This window comes from Thalia democratica, chromosome 7, assembly GCF_965202585.1.
Source record: "Thalia democratica chromosome 7, ktThaDemo2.hap1.1, whole genome shotgun sequence".
Classification (NCBI taxonomy): Eukaryota; Metazoa; Chordata; class Thaliacea; order Salpida; family Salpidae; genus Thalia; species Thalia democratica.
In genome coordinates, this window is record NC_139171.1 from 51,319,222 (window position 1) to 51,336,683 (window position 17,462).

A 17,462-nucleotide genomic window follows, 5' to 3' on the forward strand; every position below is an offset into this window, starting at 1 on the left:
TTTGTTGTTTTGATACTTTTTTGTTTTACATGTCTTTAAATATTTTTTTGTTAACTGTTTTTAATTTTTTATCTTTATCTCTAAAATTAACTGTTAGCATTCCTAATATTAAAAATATCTATCAAAAAAATAACTTTCTTAAACTTTATAGTTTTTTTTACCACATAGTTTTAAAATAGCCTGTTTTAATTTAGCACAAAAATCTGCTTATAATAAATATGTTATATATACTACAATATTTGAACATTTAACTATAAGCAGTTTTGTGTAGCTGTTTATTTTTTGGAACTATTAAGATTTTTGTAAGTTTAAGTAATTTATTTTTAAAATTTTAGTAAGTTGCTGTTACTAAGTAGCCTTAAAACTAACTTGTATCAATCATATTTAGTTATCTTAATTTTTTGTTTCATAACTATTTCGGTTTTATTTATTATTTTAATTTATTTTTTAATAGTTTTTAATTTATTTAAGTACTATAATTTATATTAAGATTTAGGTAGATTTGTTAAAATGACCACGTAAAAGTGTATGCAGTTTAAGTAGTGTTTTTCTTTTATTGACAATTATAATACATATATTATAATAAACATTTCATTTTCGTATACTTATATTTCAATTCGAAAGAAAGTTAAATTTTGTTGTATATTTACACCAAAAGGGTTTTATTCTGACTTTAAAAATAAACCAAAAATAACTATAATTTTATCTTTTATTGACAAACAGATTTATCCTTATTTTATTCAAAAGAAATGAGTATTATACTGATTTGATATAAAATGGAAGGTTATACACAGTGGATTCTTTTGTTGGTGTTTTTTTTATTTTTCTGGCTGGCAGGAAAGTAAGTTTGTTTTTAATTTTTTTTTAAATAAAAATCATTTTTGGTATTGTTTTTATATTTAGTGCAAAATCTTAATTACTATGTTTTTTTATTTGAACAAATTTTGTAACATTAGTTTGTAAAATTAAGAGTTAAGTATTCATTATTCTAAAGATTTTATTAAAAGTAACTTTATAATAGATTTTTAATTAAATGCTATTACTTGATTCACAGTAACTTTTATGAAAATTTTATATACTCTTGTGGCCTTAACTTATTTTGTATTAAGATATTTTGATTAAAACAACCATTTAAGGATTTTTAGCGTTAATAAAGATAATCTTTTTGAGTAAATTGCAATGTTTAATTTTTTATAACTACAATAAGCAACACAATAAACTTTTTTGTTTGTTTTTATACTCTATGAAAGAAAACTAATTTAATAATTTTTAAAGTTTTGATTCTATAAATTTAAATTAGATGTCCTAATAGAACTTATAGTAGTAAATTGTTTTAAGTTACTATGAAATTACAGACGAGCATAAAGTTAATTTTATAGGCAAATTTATAATTTTTTTCAAAAAACATAAAACTTTAATGTCAATTATTTTCCTTATCTTAAAAGCTATCTAAAAATTTTTTTTTATCTTAGAGAACGCACCTTTGTCTTTAATTTAAGAAAAAAAAATTGGTTTGGGGTTTGAATTATTTCATGGGGTCCCTCCAAAAATAAAGGTTTTTTTTTTGTTTTTTCTATTAAAATTGCTTTATAACCAAAAAAAAAATTTTTTTTTTTGATTTTTTTTTTGATTTCCCTTAGTTTGCATGTTATTTAAACTCTTAAATAGTTATTTTATAAATAATGTTAATATCTTTTACGATTTGGCCTCAAAACAAAATGATGTATATTACACTATCATTTGCCTTGGCCATTTCCTAGATAAAAAATTGATAAAAGGAAAAAAACAATTAATAAGAATGTGAATTACAACAAATTTAAATAAACTATAATAATTTAATTACATTTGTTGTAATTCACATTCTTATTAATTGTTTTTTTCCTTTTATCAATTTTTTATCTGAAAATGGCCAAGGCAAATGATAGTGTAATATACATCATTTTGTTTTGGGGCCAAATCGTAAAAGATATTAACATTATTTATAAAATAACTATTTAAGAGTTTAAATAACATGCAAACTAAGGGAAATCAAAAAAAAAATAAAAAAAAAAATTTTTTTTTGGTTATAAAGCAATTTTAATAGAAAAAACAAAAAAAAACCTTTATTTTTGGAGGGACCCCATGAAATAGTTCAAACCCCAAACCAATTTTTTTTTTCTTAAATTAAAGACAAAGGTGCATTCTCGAGGATAAAAAAAAAAAAATTTCAGATAGCTTTTAAGATAAGGAAAATAATTGACATTATAGTTTTATGTTTTTTGAAAAAATTATAAATTTGTCTATAAAATTAACTTTATGCTCGTAAATTACAGTAACAACAAATTGTATTTTTATACTAAACCAATTAAATTTACCAACTTTTTGTGCTAGTGTTTTGAAAATATACTACTTTAGACAAATAAATTGAAGTTTTGGTGTTTTATCAGGTTAGTCTTTTGGTTTGTGGCTAAAGTTGTGAGGAAAAAATTCAACACCAATGTATCAATTAGGAAGTTTGGATTTTTTGCAGCTTATGACATTGTTATAAGGACAAGTCATATGCAAACTATAGTCAGTTTTCAATGTTATTGACTTAAAACATTTATCTGAATTATACTTAACATTCTTTTACTGATCATGTTTTTAGTAAACTTAAAGTATTTATTCTTTTTAGTAATAAGTTAAAAAGAGGTTGTTTTTTATTAACTTTTATACCCTAAGTGATAAACAAAGTAATTTAAAAGTTTCAAACTATTTTAGTAATTTTGTGCTTAAAACTATCAACAGGAAATAGAAAAGGTCTCGCTGAGCTTCAATCTCTTCAAAAAACAAAACAAGTAAGTTTTTTAAAATTGTAAATAACCCTAAATATTAAACGAAAAAATAAAATTTGTAAAACTTGTTGGTGAAAATTCATATAAAATCAGTTTTGACTTTTATAGATCATAAAACGTTTATTTTTAAAGTATCTCTGTTTTGTGTTTAATATTTCAAAGTTTATAATAAATTAGAAACAAACTATGAGATAGATAAAACATTAATAAGACTTCCTTTAAACAGAAATAGGTTGTTTGTTCATATTGGGGAAGTTAGACTGAGAGCTGAAGTGAAAAATGAAGATACACCTGAAGAAACAACACCCACTTCTCAAACAGCTACTACCAGCTCCCCAGCTTTGAATGATGAAAAAATCAAAAAAATTCAAAACTTGTACAATAAGATCCTACGAGTAAGTCTTCTGTGTGTGTTAAAGATAGTATTAGTTTTTTTTGTTGTTTTTGTTTATTGAATCAAGTTTGTTTTAAAATAAAATACAGGAGGGGGTGCTTGAGCTTTTAAAAACAATTTCAAAGATATACACATTACAAATTCATTGTTTATTTCATGTTGACATCGTTTCGACTTTTCCTTAGTCCAGGGTTGCCACTTTACCTGGAATCCTGGAAAAACCTGGAATTTGACAATTTAGGCAAAAAAAAACTGGAATTTAAGAAATTTTGAAAAATCCTGGAAAAACCTGGAATTTTTAAGAATTGTGTCCACAGAAAAAGTGCGTAGAGATCGTAAAGATACGAGAGGTACCAAATATGCTTACTATAATGGCTGTTTTTAGATATTGCTTCTAGTTATAAACAGACTGGAGACTTTTCCACTTTTAAAAATTTTATTTATAAATATGAAAATAAAAGATAAAACTATACATATACTAAAAAAAGGACTTAAATTTATATAAAATAATAATAACGTAGAAAAATTTTTACTAATTTTAAAAACTATAATAATTATAAACGACTGAGATTTGTGTTAATTATAAGCTCTATATTTATTAAGTATCACTGCTACCTTTTGCTAGGAAGTTTCAGTAGGTTTATTTTTTAGGTGTTTGTTCACATATAGGGCAAAAATGCTGTACTATTTATTTGTGTTTTAAACTCTCATTAATTCATTATACTTTCGTTATTTAACGAAGTCATATTTTTTTAAGAATTTTAATTTAATCTCTTGTTGTTAACAACATTTTGATATACTGAGGTATAACTAAATGTTTATAAGTTAATCAAGGAACATAATTTTACAAAGTCTAAAGATATAGAGAGGTGTGTTAGCATTCAAAAACATATTTAAAGTTAAAAATATACAATAAACCTAATTTGTGCAATATTACAGCAAATTAAAATTTTATTTTTATAATTTTTTAGAATTCTAAAATGCGTAACTAAACGAGAGTGCGTAACGTCATGAGTGCGTAAAGATGCGAGAGGTTACTGTAAATAAAAAAATGTTGTCATCATTAAAAACTTTTTTATTAAAAAACACAATTTAAGTAGCTTTACAGTATTTTTTTCAATCTTTTTATACTATTTAACACAGTTTCTTACCTTAAATTTAACTTTAAACTAAAAATGACCGAAAAATGTGTACTTTTAAAAACCTGGAAGAAATTTGAAAAACCTAGAAAAAATTTGAAAAAACGAGTGGCAACCTTGTTAGTTGTTATCAAAAACAAAACTGTGCCAAATAAATAAAAAATAGTGTTTAACAACTAAATTTAAAAGACATATTAAATTTAAGTTATATAAACAGTGATATATAAAAGTTTACAATCTACAGTAAAATTACAAGGTTATGTTTATGTGCATTATTTTTATTATTAACCTTGTAATTTTAGTGTAGTTTGTAGTTTTTAATATATAACTGTATATATATATCTTATTACTTAATGATATAGGAAAAGTCGAAACGGCGTAAACATGAAATAAACTATGAATTTGTAATGTGTATCTCTTTGAAATTGTTTTCACGAGTTTGTACTATATATTTTTTTTTACTTTTTATAAAAAAAATGTTTAACTTTTGGTATTTTTGGTATAAACTCTAAATTTTTATAGAAATTATAAAAATATTGATAACTAAAATTTTACTTTTGAACAAGTTATTCTAGTTGGTATGACTATTCAAATCATTGTGTTTAGATTAACTTCAAAAATCTTTTGTTTTCTGAAACTTTGGCAGCTAATAAAACTAACTTTACTTTATTTATTTATTTCTTCTAATAAATTAAACAGCACTTCACAATCCACATGGACTGCTTCAACTTGATGTTTTTGAACTTGCTAGTTCCAGACTCTCTGCTACATTCGAACATCGAACAAATCACTTTCCATCCAACTTCTAAACGTTCCTTCAAGTTTGAAATCGTCAAAATCAACGGAAAACTGCTGAAAAGTCCGAAAAACGAAGTTGGTCTGACACTTGAATTAATTTTTGTTATAGATAAATCATATCTGATTGTAAATTTGTTATGTGAGTTTTATTTTAACCAAGTAGAATTTTTGTAGTATGTAGATATACAGCTATTTAATAAGTAAATTTTATTGAAAATATTACGTTTGACATCAATACCATTTAAAGTGATGCTTTTAGGAAATAACTAGTACAAAGGCTAACTTTTAAGTTTAAATCATAAAGAAAACCGTATTCTTTTACTTAATTAAATTTAAACTTAATTACAATTTTTCATTGAAACTTTTGAGAAATTAATCAAGTTTTAAATTTTATGTTTTTTACACAGTAGTCAATATGAAACAATACAATTAAAAAAATAATTTACATAAATACTCAACTGTACTTTGAGCTAATAGAAAGCATCGAAATACCTTATAAAATCTTATGCGGAAAATTTTGTTTATGTTTATTAAGTTTTTGTTCTTGAACTTTGCTCATACTTTTAAATGCAAACATCTTATTCAAAATGCTGCTTTAATTCCTTCAAAAATTTTGTAATCATAAATGCAGTATTTTAGCAAAGTTTGTAAGTTCAAATACTAATTATATAAACAGTATAACTAATAAAAAACTTATAAGAAGCTTCTTTTTTCAAGTTCAATAGTGCCTAAACGGCTGCTTCACTTCCCTAAAGTTTGTATGTAAATGTTTTTTTTTGTCGCCTAAAGACTGCTTTTTATCAGTTTTTTTTTTAATTATAGTTTTGGAGGTTTTATTTACTGTTTGACTAAAAACTAAAACATTAAAGTTTACTATTACGTGAAAATAAACGGTATTAGGTACTTAATGTATTAGTTTTTTTGTGACAGTTCTTGAATGCTTTACTACTTAACAACTAATTTTTTTTTCAGTTAATCATTTAAATAATAATATACAGTGTTCTTAATAATGTTTTAACACATACATTAGTTATAGACAAGATTAAAATCAAAGCAATAAACTTCAGTTTTTGTGATTTTAATCAAGATTTAAAAACTATTAAACATTTAGTTTTTAATTAAAGTTTAAATTAACTTGAACGCGCTTATATATTTTATATTTTTACTATCCCCCATGTTAAAAACGTTCTTTATATCTATTGTTTTTTTTATGACTCACTAAGGTTATAAAAAAATATTATTTAGAAAAAATTTTGCATGTATTAATTAATTTTTGTACTTTTTCATACTTTTTTTCAATAACTGTTGAATAATTTTTTCAAAATAACAAATACGTTGTGTTTTTTCGATTTTATTAAATTGTCATTACAAATATATAACTATTATAAAATCTAATAAACTTAAGTTATTAGTTTTAAGCTATCCCTAAGTTTAAAATAGTTTTTACAAATTTCAATAATTAAATAAACACTTATTTAGTGTTATTAACCAAAGTTATTCAAATTAATTTGTCATACAAATTAAATGCTATTTTACTATATATGTACAGTAACCTCTCGGATCTTTACGCACTCGTGACGTTACGCACTCTCGTTTAGTTACGCATTTCAGAATTCTATAAAATTCAGTAAATAAAAACTTTTATTATTTTTAATATTGCACAAATTAGGTTTAATGTATATTTTTAAACTAAAATATGTTTTTGAATGCTAACACACCTCTCTATATCTTTAGACTTTGTAAATTTATGTTCCTTGACTAATTTATATACATTTAGTTATACCTCAGTATATCAGAAATTTTGTAAACAATAAGAGATTAAATCAAAATTCTGTAATATACATGACTGTTTTTAATAATGAAATAATGAGAGTTTAAAACACAAAGAAATAATACAGCAGTCTTGCATTATATATTAATAAACACCATTTTATAGTTGTAAAGAAATGCTTAATTATAAATTAAATTTGCTAAGTAGAATAGAATATAAATGTCACATATAAATAAAGATAAAGATAATTTCTACTTTTTATAAAAATAGTAAAATTATTTCTACTCGTATTATTATTTTATAGAAATTCAAATCCTTTTTTTAATATATGTATAGTTTTATCTGTTGTTTTCATATTTATAAACAAAGTAAACAAATTGTTAAAAGTAGGAAAGTGCCAAGTCTGCTTTTAACTAGAAGCAATATTAAAAAACAGCCATTTTAGTGAGTATATTTGGTACCTCTCGTTTCTTTACGATCTCTCATATCTTTACGCACTTTTTCTGTGGACACAATGTGCGTAAATAAGCGAGAGGTTACTGTACTGTTTTAGTAAGTTATTTATCACTTTTAAAGCTTTAAAAACAAAATATAAAAAGTATTTCTTATATTTAATTAAAATTACTACTTTAATTCACACCTCTTTAAATTAAATAAAAGTATTTACTGCTAGTTTTTATAATAAAAACGCGTTCTGTGGCCAAATTTTTTTTATAAAACTTGTTTTGTCAAGTTTTTTGAATATTGTTTCAGCAATCATTTTATCGAACTAAACAACTAAGTCGACCCAATAAGTTTTACTCGGAAGCGCCAACAAAAATTGATTAGAAAGTCAATTAAACTAAACTTGTAAACGTACAAATAAATAAAAAACCAGTTACAAGTTTATAATATTCAAGTTTCTAAAGTGGTGTGCCAACCTGGTGATTGTGCTTACTGACGACGGTTTTGAGAGTTTTTTAATCAACAAAAATTAGTTTGTTGGTTTTTTAGAATTATTTATTTATAATAAACAAACAAACAGCAAGAGCAGGCGGACGAAGAATCTCCCACTTCCTGCAAAGCCTGCCTCCTAGTGGACGTTTCTTCATCATTGTCCGCCCACTTACAGTGGAACGACAGTCTTCAGGTCAGCATTAAAATTTTATAAGCATAACTTGGTGTGTTTTTTGATAAACTAAAGATCTCTTGCTAAGTGTATTTGTTTAACGAATTGAGACAGTTTTTTGGTTTTAACTTTCGTACAACGCTCAGGTGGAAGACCTCACGTTCGATTTGAAGCACTTGTACGCGGAAGTGAGGGAGAGCGCGCTCGTTCCCGGCATTTTGTTGCCGCGCGGTGGCGTTAGAGAGAAGAAAAACAGAAGCAGGCGCGAACCAGTGCTCGGTATTTTGTTTTGTACTTTGATGAAAGTTTTATCGAATAACAGTGTTACTTTAATCATTTTAATTAAAGTTCAAGTAAACTATAAAATTTTAAAATGTACCAAAAAAACAATATACTACTACAAACTACTTGCTATAAAAGCTGTATCAGTATTAAATTTCGTTCGAGTTCAAATGTTTCTATGAATGATATTCACGTAGAAACTATCAGCGAAACTTGTAACTTTATGCAAATAACTACAAAAAGAACATTTCTCATATAAAACTTTAAAAGCTGCAATCATGTTGCAGAGTGGCAGGTGAGGAGCAAGCTCGAGCGCGTCATCAACGACCTGCTGCCCCGCAGGACCAACTTCCACGTTTCCGACCTCCACGTGGCCTTCTACGGCGACGAGACGATGGGGGAGAGCAGCAGGGGCGCGCACATACACGTCAACAAGGTGGAGTACCGCCAGGAGAAGGAGGAGGGGGAGTGTGTGGAGGTGCTTCCCCCCTTCGAGGGAAGAAACTCGCTCGCCATGCCCTGCGGTTTGTTATAAATGTTTAAAACAACTGCTGTTTTGCTGGTTAAATTTAGAATTTTGTATTTAGTTTTTGTTCCTTTTGTTAAGATCTTCTGCTATATTTAATAGTTTTTACTAAAGCCACAAATTTTTGGTAAAAAAAACAGTCTCTATTAATTTGCCTCCTTTTGAGGGTAGGCTCAACATGTCTTGTGGTTTTTTTGGATTTTAGTGTTGCATTTTAAAGAGAATACAGTACAAGTAGTATATAGTATTGCAGTGTCTTGCTATTAGTATCACTAGTACAAGTATTCAATATTGTTGAGTGTTGAAAAGTTGCCTATAAAAAACTTACTTTCATTGTTTGAATGTTTTCGGAAGTTATACTTGTATCTAGACAAAAATTATAAAAATATGCCTTGCGTGAAATGCGTGGATCACATTTTAATTTTTTATTATGTAAAATCCTGCTGTTTTTATTAACTTTATCTCTAATAATTTTCTTCTTGTAAACTTGAAACTCTGCTCTAAATAATTATAATTTATGAGATAGTTTACAGAAAAAAATACATAGCTTTATAAATTGAAAAAAGACAGTTTGGTCCTCAGTAAGTCTTGATAAACCTGTAAAATCTGCCAAAATTTTTATTTTTTATTTTAAATTTATCGTGAAACCACCGAAAAAACTATACGTTTTATTGCAAATGAAAGCAACAAATTTTCAGGATCGGCGTGCATCAACATAGAAGACGTGAAAGTCACGGATTACTACAAGCATCAGGTGGCTGAGATGGGCAAGACCAAGTTGGATGTCAGCCTGAAGAAAAATAAAGTTTTCTCCTTGTCCCTGGACCTCATGGCGTGGCACGCCGATTACAAGCATTGCGTTAGTAGTTTGAATGTTGTTCGAATGTTAACTCTTTTAATGTAAACAATACACTAAGATAACTCTTCACTGTCTAGCTCATTTAAATTAAGAGTATCTGATTTAAAATGACTTATCTTAACATTTTACTAATTACATTTGCATTTTGTTTCAGTTTCATACATTGTTCTTAAATAGTATGTTTGAAATATAGATAATATAATAAATTTCAAGTGTTTTGGTCATTTTTAATTAGACTTTAAATGTCCAGTCAAAATAATTCATAGGAATACTTAAGATGAAAGTGTAAAGTTGCTCTTATACCTTTTTACCAAAAAAAAAAAGCGAAAAATAGACTAATAAACATGATCCTAGTTTATTTTTTACTTGATCACTCTTCACTGAGTTATAACGAGTTGTTATTTATTTTTAGGAGTCTGTTGACTTTTGGAAGATTATTTACAAAAAATTGAAGGAAGCTCAGGACAAACGGAAAACTAAACAAGACCAGGAGTTCGTTGAACTTCCAGAACAAGGGTAAGAACATTTGAAAGTTTTTTAACAAATAAAGTTTTATATTGTATATAATTATTATATAATTTGGTTATAAACTTTTAGTGATTTCATAAACTTTTAATTTTTCTACAAACTTGAAAGCTAGTATTTTTAATTGTATATATATATGTATAAGATTTTATATTATTTGTAAACTCAGGCAAACTCTAAAATTAGATATTTCTTAATTGAGTTAAATGATGTTTAAACTTATAGTTTTTATCAAATTATACTCACGGTTAAAAAAAAAAACTATTAAAAGTAGTAATAAAAATATTCTTTTTTTTTTTGTAATTAAATTTTTTGGTCTAGGTTCTATAACTATAAAACAAATATTTTCTATAAAAGCAGACACATTCATACTTTTTAAACCCACATTTACACAATAACCATGGCAACAGGCCCCTCCAGCGCTTCAGCAACGGGGTGCGCAGACGGCGGCCCCAAACAAACGACAAGCCAACCAGGACGCGCCTCTTCAGCTCCCCGACGACCTCGAGTGGCGGCAACCCGCCCGACCTCCTCCTCAACACGCCCTCAGTGACGTCACAACGCAGTTTCGAGTTGGGAGAACTGATCAGCATGGTGGAGAGGTCGGGGGTGGTGACCAGGGTGGAGCTAAGCTTGTTCGACGCCAGCGTCAAGCTGCACATGACGGACGAAGAGGATTATTGCGATGATTATGACGTCACAAACGGCGGCATGAAAGAAGTGCCTCCGAGGTGAAATACTTTTTGATTTGTTGTATAAACTATAAAAAAAAATATTAAATATATTTCTTACATTTTTCAAAGCCACTTAACCCCAATAGAGTTATAACGACTTTAATAATGATTTTATTGAACTTTATATGACCAAAACTTTGTTTTGTATTCGCTACTGAAATTTACTTTAGTACAAATTTATTCAGAAAGTTTTCTAATATTTTTTTTCTAAAGCATTTGTTTAGGAATGTGTTTTGTTTATTAAACTAACCTCTGTATATTTTTTTTGAATGTTTAAGCACAACAATTTGAAACAGTTTGACGCTTTCCCTGGATAGCTTGGACATGTCTGTCGATCAGAGCGGATCAACTAACAATTCGCACCACATGCTGAAAATTGACAACTTTGTCTGCTGCGTCAGTTGTTTTTAAATAGGAATTTTCAAATACTTTCTAAATGTAAAAGCTGTATAGTCTAGAAAAATGTATGGAGTTTTAAATCTGTGTATTATTTTTAAGTGAACTTTTTTTTTCTATGTCTAGTTGATAAAATTTTGAAAGCACTTGAAAACCACAGGTCTCAAAAGAAAATCATAGTAGCCTGAAAATTCCTAAAGACCATTACGAAACATTTCATCCAAAACCAGTAATCAAGTAAGTATAATAATTATTGTTGATTAACATTGTTTTATATTTGTAGCAACGCTATATAGAGATAACCTAAAAAAAAAGTTGTCAAAATGTTAATCATAAATCATTAAGTTTTTATTAAAACAATGCTTGTAATGAGCTTCTAAAAATGCAAGGAATTTTTTGACAGTCATTGTAATTTATAGGGTGTACCAAAGTATGGTATTTCCAAGTTTTACAAAATCAAGTTTTTTTTCTTAATAAAGTTCTTATCAAAAAATATAAAGATTATACTACAATTTAAATACTACAATAATTAAAAAAATAAGTCTACAATACACCTTATCCACTATTTATTCTATACTGGTATACCATTTGCTTGATATAGAAAATATTTTTAAGTATTTTTACAATAAATTAGTCATAGTATTTACTATTTATGATTTGAAAAACACCAACCTAGTTAAAATAAGTTATAAAATAAATTTTTGAGTATTCTGGTAATTATTTTTACAATATCAATTGATATTCACTACTGATATCAGATTCTTTTAGATCAAAAAATCTCAAATTGTAACTTTTTTGTCAGATACAAGCCGTCTTATCACCAGTGGGGTCACGTGATCATAATAGACCAATTAAGCGTGCTCGGTTCGACATGCTTCAGTGCACACGGTCACGTGACCGACGTTTCGCTGCTGACCGACGCCAAGTTGCACGGAGTTCAGATTGAACTGAGCGAAACCCTCAACAAGTTCATAAAAAGCTTCATTAAAACCACTTCCAAATTGGTTGGTGATGATTTTTTTCTAAGTGTGATCAATACAGTGTTTATAAAAGTGTGCACAGTATTTTATTAAATCACTAGATTAGGGTATTGTTTTTAACAATTTTTTGATTATTAATACGAATTTGGACGTTCAATATTTTTTTAAAGTACTTACTTTATAAAGGTACTTAAAATATTTACACATATATAAATTGATGTTCTAAACTAGCTATTTTTTTTTTTTTTTAATGTTTTAAATTACTGTGTTAATTAAATGATGAACTCTTTATTTAGGTGAACTTCAAGAAAAACAAACAAATAACAGCAGTTAAAAGCAGTGAAAAGAGCAAGTTTGATTTGAAGCTGACCTGCGTTGAGTGTGAAGTTTCAAATTTCAATGCCTTCATTGTTTCCGATAAAAACGGATGCATTGCTACTAGAGTTGATAAGTGCAAAGTAATTTAATTTTTTGAGAATTTTTAATATTTTTTAATATATCTTCTTTTAGTGTTATTGTGTTTTTTAAACAGATTATAAAAAAATATTTAGCGTTTATTAGGTATCGTTTATGCAATGTAAGGAAATGCATAAAAGCAATTTCAAGTACTTTCTCTCAATTTTTTTTTTTTTGCATTAATAGTTTTATAATTTTAAGTATGCTTTAAATTATAAAAGTTATAAGTTATTTTTGGATTAAAGTTTTATGTTAACAACTCTTAAGAATTAGAGTCAACTACTTTTTCTCCCTTTAGCAAATAAATTAAATTTTAAAATTACTTTATAAGTTTAAGTAAAGCATAACTGTACAACTACACCTTATTTTACCTACACAATGTACATAACAACAATCACCCCAGATCGAATTGAGCGACAACTCCGGAACTTCTGTTGAGAGAAACTTGTCTCGCAGGATGATCTTGCACGGGTTCGGGGCCACGCTGCTGACAGACGTGTCGCTGATGTCGCCCAACAAGCAGGCGAGCCACCACAAGATCACCCAGTACAAGTGCTGCCCGGCGAGGAACGTTCAGAACAGTTACGTGGACATCGGTTTCGTCGAGGTCAGTTTCATAAGTGGAAATTGTATCAGACTTTTTAAGGCGACAACTCAACTAGTTTTTACTCAATGAGATGAAGCCGATAAAATTTCTGCGTGAAAAAAATCAACTGATTGATTACTGTTAAAGTTAAACTACCAGGTCGATTGTTTTTACTGTCGCTGCTAAAACTCGTATTGGCAAGGGAACATTGGCACTGTGCAAGCTTTTGACTAAAGTAGAAAGAATAGTAATTTTGTGTTAGCTATTTTAATGTTTGAACTTTCACAGGTTTGCTTTTCCCTCCTGCAGCTCCCTACAACTCCCACTTCACCGCAGCGCCACACTGACGACATCAAAAGAGAAAGTCCCGTGACGTCGTGGAAGCCGATAAAGCGCGAAGTGGTTGCCAGGGTGCGGGGTCATGACGACAATGACGTCATAAAGCTGAGGTGGTCGCCGCACGCCCACGTCATTGTCGACACACACTTGCGCTCCTTCGCCAGAAGCTTCGATTGTGACGTCACCGAAGGATTTTCCTCGGCGTCGTCGGTCGCCGCCACGTCCAACGACGAAAGCCAGGGTGAAGGGGAAATACCGAAGACAGCTAGGAAGCGGCACCCCTGTTACCATCGAGACGATCTCATTGATGAGGAGGATAATGTGCGGAGGAGGAGAAACGTGAAAAGCTGGTGCATGGACTCGGCGACGTTGAGTGAGAAATTTGATGACGTCACGAGCGAGGGTCAGAGCGTCAAGTGTGACGTCACAACGTATATTGACGTTGAAGTGGCGAGCAAGGTGAAGTTTGTTGCTGAGCTGAACGACCAGAACTTCACCGCATTCACTATCGACAACTTGAGGTTTGGGTTTTTTATTGTAGAGTATATTAAATAACTTGGTTATTTGTTTCTTAATAATTAAAAATAGTTTTTTAAACCATTTAATAGTTATAGTGACTTAGATTCTTTCACAAAATAAAATTTTGGAAGTAGTTTTTCTTTAATTGATTTTTTTTTTCGTCAGGGTTAAGCAAAACGAGCAAAAGTGTTCCATAGTGACGTCACAATTGTGTATATGCATGAATGGTCACGATATTTTTACATTTGAAGCCATCAGCGTTCATCTGATGAAATCAAATGATGTCGTGAATGCTGCTAGGTTATTCATTAAATTTTATTTTACAACTGTCGTTTGAGCAGTTGTTTAAAATCCTTTTTTACCTGTTTTCATCTTTAGAACTAAATTTTTATAAACGTTTTCACAAGTAATCATTAAATTTTCGCCTACAATCTCACATCTAAGGTTTACATGCTTTATTCAATATAAGTATTTAAAGTAGTTATTATTTCAGGAAAAGCTTCTCCTACTTATTAACGCAGCGAAATCGCGTCTGGGAGATAAATATGACGTCAATAAAGTGCTTGTTTCCTCACAATTTCGACTTTGCCCAGGTTTTTGACGAACTCATCAGCTGTTTCAAGTGGGCCAAATCGTTGTACAAGAAGAAGTCACATCCGTTCACGTTAGTTTTTACTTGAAGAAAAAAATTAAAAATGATCATGAAGAGTCGTGTTTTATTTAACACGTTTGTTTTTCAACTACATAAAGTATATTTTTAAGTTTTTTACTGTAAAATTTAATTTATTAAATAATAATTTTTAATCACTCTAAATACAGAACTACGTACTTTTCATCTTAAAATTCATTCTTTTGCAAGAAGGTGCTACTGTGTCTGCAAAATTCAGTAAACTTAAAATAATTTTATAAAAATGTTTTCGGTAAAACAAGATGGTTCTCGTTATACTTCAAAAATATATTTTGTTGAATAATTAGTTGTTATTATTAACGAGTTTTACTAAAAATTATTCAAAAAAAAATATATTGAATAGCTTCCAAAAGTTTTAAAAACAAAACTCCATACACTCCTATGAAAACGTTAACGAGTCTTTAGCCGATTTTTATTTCTTTTTAGTATGATCCAACAAAGTTTACTTATTGCTAAATAAATAATTAATTTACAGCTCTCTAGAGTTGTCACCATGTAGTACATTCAGCGCTGTAAGAAGCGATACAAACTTTGTAGTTTAAAATTTTTGCTTGAAGTAAACAGCTCAGTTGAATCAAACTGACGGCAAGTGTCACTAAAATACGTTGTTGAAATATATGCTTGATAATTTTAGTGGAAACCATAGTTAAAGTGTTAAACCACTTAAAACTTTCGAGTGAATTTTATGTATAAAGTGTATATTTTCTACGCAAGCCTCCATAATCATGATGCATCTACAACAGTAATTTTGGTATAAGTTGCAATGTATTTTTAGGTTTTATTTGAATTAAAAAATTACTACAACTTAAGATTTTTATAATTATTTTATAACGAAGCTTTTAAAATTATTATGCTTAAGTTTATCTCCTTGAACCCTAGTTGAGAGTTCCGACTGTTGCACCTAAAACCAACAGTATGAACCAATTTGTTTAATCAACCACAAACTTTCGCAGGAGCCTCCGCTTACCACCCGACTTGCACATCAAAGTGAACGAGTGCTCGTTGGAGATCATGGACCGGATGATCGAATCCAAGCTCAATCTGAACATGCGGTTGATCGGGGACGAGTGGAACGAGGCGAGGGAAAGGAGGAGGGTGCTGGATCAGAGGATTAACGATATAAGGAGGGAGAAAGGAGAACTGCTACCCCAGTTGCAGGTTTGTGTTCTTTGTCTGTTTATTTTTTTGTGTTTATAATAGTTAAAAAACTTGATTTTATTATTATTTTATTTTCTAACAAAAGTTAAATATATACGAGAAGAAAAAGCCTACCTTAGTTATAGGTTATTTTTTCAAGGCTTTTTGACAGCACTTGTTTGTTTTGTTAGTTAACTAGCATTTTAACTTGCATAATTTTTTTTTTATCTAAAAAAGTTTTATCTTTAAAAACTTTTACTGATAGGTAAATTAAAACGTATTTTTAATCGGAATGTAGGAAACCTGTTTGTTTAGATCAGGGTTTCCCAAACTTTATTTTAAAAGGCCCCCTTTAAAGAAATTGAAAAAACTATGGCCTCTTCCAACAATATTTCTCAAAAAACTACCAATAAAAACGCCTAAGACCTTTTTATTTACTGTTTATTATCAACTCCAGAGTATCTTAAGTTAGTTTCAAATTATGGCTTTGTGGCTCCCTCTTTTACATTTCATTGCCTCCTAAATTTCATAAAAAAAATTCATAATATCTAGTATAAATTACTACCATTAAAAGTGCCTAAGACCTTTTTTCTGCTCTTCTTCATTCTGACCTCATGACCCCTGTTGCCCCATTTGCTGCTTATGGCCCCCTAACTTGTAATGGTTTCCAAGGGGGCTTGTTGGCCCACTTTGGGAAATCTTGGTGTAGATAAATAGAAATAGTGAGCTTTTTCAACTTCGTTTTACAAAAAAATAAAGTTCTTTCATTTTAGATGAAAGTTCAAGTACTTAGTTTAATAATAAAGTTAAAAAACACTAGTCATAAGAATTACCAATATTTTTCAACAGGTTGATGAACTATACAGGAGATTGTCCGAGAAAAATGTCAAAACGTATTTGGACAGGTCGAGAACAATATACAAGAACTCGCCGCCCAGTTGCATTCTTCTGAAGTGGAGCATGCAAAAGTTTGACTTGATCGGTTTGCTTTGCTGTTTTTATTTTTGAATTCAACTGGTTTACAGTTTAGCTTTTTTTTTCGAAGCAAGTTTCAATCTTCATCCTATAATATCTTTCTAGTTGAATATAAATTAAAGTTTTTGAATAATTTAATAAATCAGGGTTGCCACTTTACCTGGAAACCTGGAAAAACCTTGAAAAACCTGGAATTAGACAATTTAGGCAAAAATAACCTGGAAAGGCCTGGAATTTTAGAAAATTAAAAAAAAAACTGGAAAAACCTGGAATTTTAATCAAAAAACCTGGAAAAACCTGGAATTTTTAATAATTTTAACATTTGCAGTATAGTAAAATTTCGATTTGACACAAAAATCTATCATATAAATAAGATTTTTTTGTCATTATCAAAAAGTTTTTTATTAAAAGACACATTTAAAGTAACTTTACAGTAT

General features: G+C 28.7%; 1 protein-coding gene across 1 annotated transcript in view; it reads left to right on the top strand.

Moving 5' to 3' along the window:
- The first annotated feature begins 723 nt into the window (after window positions 1–723).
- LOC145841004 (bridge-like lipid transfer protein family member 2) overlaps window positions 724–17,462 on the top strand; it is a 33,474-nt gene continuing 16,735 nt past the window's right edge. Inside the window, exons 1-21 of the mRNA XM_082948363.1 lie at window positions 724–841; window positions 2,427–2,550; window positions 2,767–2,816; window positions 3,040–3,208; window positions 5,046–5,219; window positions 7,940–8,044; window positions 8,170–8,302; window positions 8,593–8,829; window positions 9,530–9,690; window positions 10,103–10,206; window positions 10,626–10,946; window positions 11,246–11,345; window positions 11,506–11,582; window positions 12,148–12,349; window positions 12,622–12,783; window positions 13,185–13,388; window positions 13,656–14,227; window positions 14,391–14,525; window positions 14,719–14,889; window positions 15,867–16,071; window positions 16,900–17,032. Of these exons, the coding sequence (XP_082804489.1) occupies window positions 777–841; window positions 2,427–2,550; window positions 2,767–2,816; window positions 3,040–3,208; window positions 5,046–5,219; window positions 7,940–8,044; window positions 8,170–8,302; window positions 8,593–8,829; window positions 9,530–9,690; window positions 10,103–10,206; window positions 10,626–10,946; window positions 11,246–11,345; window positions 11,506–11,582; window positions 12,148–12,349; window positions 12,622–12,783; window positions 13,185–13,388; window positions 13,656–14,227; window positions 14,391–14,525; window positions 14,719–14,889; window positions 15,867–16,071; window positions 16,900–17,032 (3,604 nt within the window). The 5' untranslated portion in view covers window positions 724–776. The remainder of the gene's footprint in view (window positions 842–2,426; window positions 2,551–2,766; window positions 2,817–3,039; window positions 3,209–5,045; window positions 5,220–7,939; window positions 8,045–8,169; window positions 8,303–8,592; window positions 8,830–9,529; window positions 9,691–10,102; window positions 10,207–10,625; window positions 10,947–11,245; window positions 11,346–11,505; window positions 11,583–12,147; window positions 12,350–12,621; window positions 12,784–13,184; window positions 13,389–13,655; window positions 14,228–14,390; window positions 14,526–14,718; window positions 14,890–15,866; window positions 16,072–16,899; window positions 17,033–17,462) is intronic.